The sequence below is a fragment of the Loxodonta africana genome, chromosome 11, assembly GCF_030014295.1.
Source record: "Loxodonta africana isolate mLoxAfr1 chromosome 11, mLoxAfr1.hap2, whole genome shotgun sequence".
Taxonomy (NCBI): Eukaryota; Metazoa; Chordata; class Mammalia; order Proboscidea; family Elephantidae; genus Loxodonta; species Loxodonta africana.
The window spans coordinates 98,439,543-98,447,177 of record NC_087352.1 but is presented as its reverse complement, the minus strand read 5'-3'; the positions used below and the strand labels follow the sequence as shown (position 1 = coordinate 98,447,177).

The 7,635-nt window shown below is 37.2% G+C and overlaps 1 protein-coding gene across 2 annotated transcripts in view; it reads right to left on the bottom strand.

The window, feature by feature from the left end:
• Window positions 1-512: 512 nt before the first annotated feature.
• The window catches only part of YES1 (YES proto-oncogene 1, Src family tyrosine kinase), a 116,652-nt gene continuing 109,529 nt past the window's right edge, over window positions 513-7,635 (bottom strand). For both annotated transcript variants that reach the window (XM_064294700.1, XM_003406378.4), the window contains exon 12: window positions 513-2,954. In XM_064294700.1, the coding sequence (XP_064150770.1) occupies window positions 2,746-2,954 (209 nt within the window). In that variant the 3' untranslated portion in view covers window positions 513-2,745. The remainder of the gene's footprint in view (window positions 2,955-7,635) is intronic.

Sequence of the window (7,635 nt, the reverse complement as noted above, 5' to 3'; positions counted from 1 at the left end):
GAAAAATAAGAATTCATAATATACTCTGGTTTAATTCCAATTTTTAAGATGCTGATGAGAAAGGGAGGCCCGGTGCCACAGTGGTTAAGAGCTCAGCTGCTAACTAAAAGGCTGGCAGTTCAAATCCACCAGCCAGTCCTTGGAAACCCTTTGGGGCAGTTCTACCCTGTCCTATAGGGTTGTCAGAATCCACTCGACAGCAACAGGTTTAATGGGATGAGAAAGTATGAATAGCAACTAAAAAGATAAATAAGTGCATTCAATGAGAATTTTTATTTCAGTTATCCACAAAACAATATTACAATACTTTATAAAAATATTAAGTTTTAGGCTACCATTATTCATTTAAAAAAGTGTGCTAGAAGGTTTTTTTTTGCCAACTTCCATTTTTGGTAAGGGTTAAGTTCCACATTAAGATATTGGAGATGAAAAGCTGTTCAAAAAAATCTTCAAATGTACAAAGTTGTTTATTTTTCTTGGCAATTTAAAAATACATAACCACTTAAACGCAATACACGTAAGTTAGTGTTTTATTTCCTTACTACACAATTGTTATTACAAGGAACTGTGCCATTCATTTCAAACCTAATGAACACCATCAACTTTTCATGGCTTATTTTTCTTAACAGCATTAGTACATAAACATAATTTTGTCACCTTTTTTAAAATGCTTAGAAAAATGATATCAATTCACATAAAGCCCTTTAAAAATCTGACGTCACACGCTGTAGATGTTAAGGGTAAATAATGATGGCCACTCTCCTGAGGAAGATCCTCTTGGTAGAGGGATTCAATACTAAGCAGGTTATGTAAACGTAAGAAACGACCACAATTTTTAGTACCAGAATTGCTGCCAACGTGCACGGAATTCATTTGTCACATTTTAAAATGGTCTGAGTTTCAACATAAATACCATGGCACAGAATTTTCAATTTTATGATTAAATCAGGTAAGTGATGGCAGATAAAAATTACATTCCTAAAATATGGGGACCAGATGTTATTGCTTTATTTAAGTGTGACTATAAAATAGAATATTTAAAAACATAAGTATCAAACTTTTATTTATCAGACTCAGTTCTTCCTTTGCTGGTCACTGAAACCAGTAATGCTATTATTCAAATTCTATGTTGGAATTTCTTTCTGAGTTAGTCATAAAAATCAGTCTTTGTTTCACTTCTGCACTTTAAATGGGCAAAAACTATCTGTTACTGAGTCAGTTTTCTTCCCCAAACCAACTATATCCTAAAAGGGAAAAAATGGCCACCAGTAAGCATATTTAAAAAGTGAATGTAGATTCAAACAGGAATTTGAAAACTGGAGTTCTAAAAATGCTGAGTAAAAGCTGTATCACTGTAGTAAGTGTGAAAACTCCACTATTTTGAGGATGTAACACTCAGTGTAAACATTAGGAAAAGTTAGTTCTATATTTTTACCTTGTAACTCTTAGTCTTAAAACATAAATGAGGAGCTCTGAATGCCAGCAAAGCCATTTTATCACTCTATGATATCAACATTAAACCTTCCATTCCATCCCTCAACCTGTAAAACTTTCCTCATACTTCTTTTAAATACATTTTCCTCTCTGTTAGTTTATATTCAGTAAGAGCAAAAGTGCATCCAAGTCCCTGATCTAGTGCTGTTTGTATCTGTGGCACCCATCACCATACGGGCATATTAGCAACATCTCACAGTACCAAGTCTTTTTTTTTTTTTTTTTAAAAGGAGTGTTTAAAATGGTGGGTCTTATTTTTCATGCTATCTAAAGATTGAAAGTTTCCCCCTTGGGTTGGGTAGTAAAATTTCAGTTATATATCGGCTTTTGTTTGTTTCAATCCATGCAACCTTATAAAAGGTCAGCTCACTTTTTAATTACCTTCATGATTCTAAATTGAACTATTCAGAAAATATTAAAGTGAACATTTTCTTATTCTACTTTCCATTCCATGAATATGAGTATTAACACAATGTATTATACTTTCAAATTCCACTGCTGAGGTCTAACATTTAATCAAGTTTTAGATGCTGTTTATATTCCTTTTTGCTTCTGTAAAACTTGGCCCATTTCCATGCAAAACAAGGCATATATTAAAGCTGCATATTAACTGTTCAACTTAGAAAAAACTTTTGAGAATAATGGATGCAAGAAATTTTTAAAAACTGGAATAGAATTGTTTGGTCCCATGAAATTACTTAATTTTAGGTTTTATTACGGTATGGAGCCCTGGTGGCGTAGTGGTTAAGAACTCAGTTGGCTAACCAAAAGGTCAGCAGTTCAAATCCACCAGCTGCTCTCTGGAAACCCTATGGGGCAGTTCTACCCTGTCCTATGGCGTTGCTATTAGTCAGAATTGACTTGATGGCAACGGGTTTTTTTTTTTTTTATAACTTTTTGTCTCCCAAGTTCTGTCTATAATGATAATTTCCCTAAACAATTCTGAGGTGGGGAAGAAACAGTAGCCTTGCTGTTCTTCACTGTCATGCTGTCATTCGCACTGTCGTCAAGGTCTCAGCTATACTTTCTTTGGACCCTGAAATAAACTGGGAATTCATCATTGGTACTTTAGAGTTTAACACTTGGGGAGAAAACAAAAGTGGTTTTGTGCAACCATGTCTGGAATTCCAGTTTACCATAAAAAACATGCAGAGTAAAAAAGGTTTTCTTCTTTTGACTCCTGTACATAAGTGAGGAACTCTACGCAAGTTCTTTCCATTTTGGCAGATTTGTGCATATAAAACAGGTTACTTATAAATTTTCTCCTGGCTGGTACTGTGGCTCTGTAGCAGTGAAGTAGTCTTCCAAGAAAGACTGAATATATTCAAATGTTGGCCTTTCATCAGGGTCCTTCTTCCAGCAAAGATTCATCAATTCATGCAGGGACTCTGGACAGCCCTGAGGACAAGGCATCCTATATCCACGTTCCACCTGTTCCAGCACTTCCCGGTTCACCATACCTAACACACGAGATTCAAACGTTAAAAACAGTGACCACAACCACCAGCACCAGCGAAACAGGACAAACCTCCCAGCCACTAGCTGATTCGTAGTAAGTTGGTTTAGTGAAATGATTCTTTCAACAAAGCAGTAATCTTTTTTTTATTAAAAAAAACATTGATTAAAGAACAAAATCCAAATTCCCTTAATATTTTTAAGCCAAAACACTGGCTCAAACAATTTATCTCATCTGATCCTAAGACAGCCTCATGAGTAAAATGACGGCTTTTACTTTTATATGTGAAGAAGTTGTGGCCCGAAGAGGGTATGTGAACAACCCTTTCATCGCTTGTACTGCCTTGTATGTGGAGCGGTCCAGGTTCTGTGTTCCTGCCACTGCTGTCCAGACACTTCACATTTTGCATTCCAGGGCTGCTTTGGATGCACTTATCTAAGACTGCTCTGGCTGAATGTGTCCTCGACTAAGCCACACACACCAAGTGCCTGCTGCGTACCCTCTTTGTGTGTCCGTGGAACTGTGGCTGTGGGTGACTCAGGGCTCACTGTGTGGAGGGGGCAGGATCATCCTGGCGCTTTTCCACCGGGGATTTTTCTAACCTCTTTTAGGCCTTAGGATAGACTTGTGCAGAGGTGCTTGTAGCTACGAGGGTGGTTAGAAGCCATAAATTTTAAAAGGCAAAGTATATCAAGAAAGACTTACGAAAACCAAAATTGGACTAATGAGGAAGGGTGGCAAGACAGTGTCTGAAAGAACTTTCAAGCAGGAATTCAGAACAGAGTCCTAGTCCTGCTTTCCCAAATATACTAACCATATAACTTTGTATCGAGTCACCTTCCTGAAAAAGTTCCCTCTTTATTCTTTTGTAATTTTCCCCATTCCCCCTGCTCATCGGCATCTTACCCTATGTTATCACGGGCCACCAAAATTTTCTTTCCTATACTGTTATCATGGAGGCCTCAACCCCACTCTTCCCATCTCCCACACCAACTTTGCTGCCTGTCAACAAGTCAGAGCCACTCCTCCTCTCTCCCACAATCTTGAATCAACCATCAATGATTTTTTTCATTGACTATGATTCCCTCAAGCCAATGTAATGGGGTTAAATCACTACTTGTATTTTTAGTTATGACATGTTCTGAGAAATACATATTTACTACAAAAGGAAACTACGTGACTATTACTTTGGGGCCCAATACTTGAAATCTTCATGTAAGTGGGTAGTATCATCCTTATAAGTGAAATCTAGTACATTTTACAACCACAGAAATATAATCAGATGTTGTCAGGGACAAGCAAAGAGCAGCAAGGGAATTAACAGTCAATGACGATTTACTATAATGGAGGTACTTTTATTTTTCACTCTTTTGTTCATAACCTTTATGTTATGCTTTTCTATTATTTTAATTGATCGTTAAGATTAATCTAAATAGGCCTAAACCTGACAAAAGTAACTTCTAATTATCAAAATTTGATAATCAGAACTATTATTTTATGCCAATAGTTATGAAATTAAAATATGGCAGAAATGTACTAGTAGAAGTACTCTATACCTTCAGGATGAGAAGTTATCCTAAAGTGAACTAATTATTAAGGAAATTTCTGACCTTCAAAATAAGATACTACAATGTTCTTAGCACAGCAGAAAGTCAGGTTTCTCTCCTCTATGCCCCAGAAGAGAAGGAGATCAATTCTAAGATTGTCCATACTTAAAATCACATGATAAATACTTAGCACTCTATCAAAAAATTTAAACACTGCGTACCTGTTTGAATCTGCCAAGCTTTGTTACTGTCCCAAAATAAGACTAGTAAACAGATTGCTGCTGCTTTGAAACGGATGGCCTGCTGTGAGGCCACACTGTAGCTGATGGTTTTTTGCTACATGTGTAAAGTTCTTTCAGAATCCTCTTGAAATCACTGAAGACAATTCTGTTTATATATCTTCTAGTTCTTTTAAAAAACTGGCAGTCTACAAATTGTTTATATTCTGACTCATCTGAATAACTAGAACATCTCAATCCTATTAATTTTTGTTTTCTATGAGTTGAAGCTATGTAGTCAGGAACAAACGTTTGATCTTTGTGTTTCCATGTTGAACTGCCCCTTTGACATTATGAAATGTTCCTCTTTGTGTCCAGTAATATTCTTCCCTTAATGTCTACTGTTAAACAGGCTTTACATATATAGCTGTGTTTCTGGTGAAAGTTTACACAGTAAATTAGGTTCCATTTGACAATTTCTATATAAATTGTTCAGTGACATTAGTTACATTTTTCACAATGTGTCAACATTCTCTTTGTTCTGGTTGTTCCATCTCCAACAGTCTAGTTTCACTGCCCCCTTAAATTCTCATCTTTGCTTTAGAGCAATTATTGACCTTTTGGTCTCATACAGATGGTTTTTTAGTAGAGCTCCGTATTTATGAGTAATATTCTTTGTGTGCCACTCTGTTGTCTCACTAAAAGGTGATGTCAAGGGAAAGTTCTGGTCAAGGTTTAAAGAGTGTCTCAAGAAGACAGTTTCAGGCGATGCTCTGGTCTCAGCTGGTCCAGTTAGTCTGGCTTTCTTCTGGTCTCAGGGTAGATGAGGCCATGGCTCGTGTAGATTGTTAGCATATTTTTTTCTCTAAGACTTTGACTTCCTTCTCCTTTGCTCCTGATGAGTAGAGACCAAAAGCTGTATCCTAGATGGCCACTCACAGCATTTAAGACGCCTGACACTACTCACCAAAACAGGATGTAGAACAAGAACTTCGTGAACCATATTATGCCAATTGACCGAGTTGTCCCGTAAGACTTAAGATCCTAAGCCTTCAAACCTAGAAAACCAGTCTTGGAAGGTGTTCGTGTTGCTGACAGTTTGTTTCACTTCATTTTCTGTGCTGAGTCATCTTTCTTTTCATCTTTTTCATTGTTGTTGATTTTGTATTTGCTGAGTTTTTCTTTTTTATTTTGATATGTACGATTGTTAGTTTCCTTTGTGGTTACCTTAATATTTACCCTTATTTTTCTAAGTTTAAACAAATCTTTTATTTCTTTATATTCCCTTCATGTGAAAAATTTATGACTACATTTTCCAGTCCCTCTTTTTTGTTTTAATGTTGTCATCTTTTACATATTGCTGTCTCTGTTTCCCTATTTTCAGCGACTTAGCTTTGATTTACTTTTGCGACTTCCCTATCTGGGTTTGTATCTGTTTGCTCTGTCCTGTGTTCTACTCCTGGGTTGTTATCTGATGTTATTTTCTAACCAGAGGACTCCCTATAGTATTTCCTGTAATTTTGGTTTGGTTTTTGCAGATTCCCTAAATTTCTGTTTATTTAGAAATGTCCTAATTTCACCATATTTGAGAGAGTCTTGCTGAATATATAATTCTTGGCTGGCAATTTTTCCCTTCAAGGCTTTCTATAAGTCATCCCATTACCTTCTTGCCTGCATGGTCTCTGCTAGTAGTCTGAGCTTACTCTTATTGACTCTCCTTTGTAGGTAACTTTTCGTTTATCCCTGGCCGCTCTTAAAATTCTCTTTATCTTTGGTTTTGGCAAGTTTATGTTTTGGTGACTTTCATTTGGGATCTACATTGTGTGGAGTTCGATGAGCATCTTGGATAGATATCTTCTCATCTTTCATGATTATCAGGCAAGTTTTCTGCCAACAAATCTTCAATTCTCTCTGTATTTTCTGTTATCCTTCCCTGTTCCGGTACTCCAATCACTCATAAGTTATGCCTCGATAGAGTCCTACATAATTCTTATGGCTTATTTTTTTAATTCTTTTATCTGGTTTTTCCTCGAATAAGTTGGTGTCAAGTGTTTTATCTTCAATCTTACTAATTCTGACTTTCATTGCCTCAGTTCTGCTCCTATGACTTTCTATTGAAATATCTAATTCTGAATTTTTATTGTTAATTTTCTGGATTTCTGTTTGCTGTCTATGGATTCTTGCAGCCTATTAAAATTGTCATTATGCTCTTCTATCATCTTCTTAAGTTCCTCTATTGTTTTGTCTGGGTGTCCCTTGGCTTGTTCTGCGTTTTGCCTTATCTCTTGAAGAGTTCTGTATATTTATTTTTTGTATTCTACCTCCGGTAATTCCAAGAAGTTATCTTCCTCTGGAAGATTTCCTGATTGTTTCGGGAGCTTGCTGAAGGCATCATGTTCTGCCTCTTTACATGATCTGATATTAACTGTTGTCTCTAAGCCATCAATAAGTTATTATGTTGATTTATTTTATGTTTGTTTACTGTGTCCTAGCTTCTTGTTTTGTTTTGATATACCCAGATAGGCTGCTTGTGTGAGCTAGTTTGAGTACTGGCATTTCTGAAGCTCTAACATCCTGTCACCAGGTGGTTAGATCACTAGGTATGTAGGCCCAAGAGTCCATTTTCTTGTGTGGATTCAACTCAGATGTCCAGCTCATCGGTCACCAAGTGTGTGGTGCAGGCTCTCACCTACAGTCCTAGAGGGGCAGGGGTGATTGGAGTAGGCTCAGGTATTTGGCTGCTGTAGAGGGGTCACGTGCTGAGCAAGGTGGGGGGCTGACAGCTGCCCCTGCGTGTCTGGGAGGAAAGCATGTCCCTGTTTCCTAGAGTGCACAGGTTGGTGGGTTTTGCAGCTGGACTATGGACACCCAATGCTGTTGGCTATAAGGACGGGGACCCACGACTTATTCCTGGACCCCT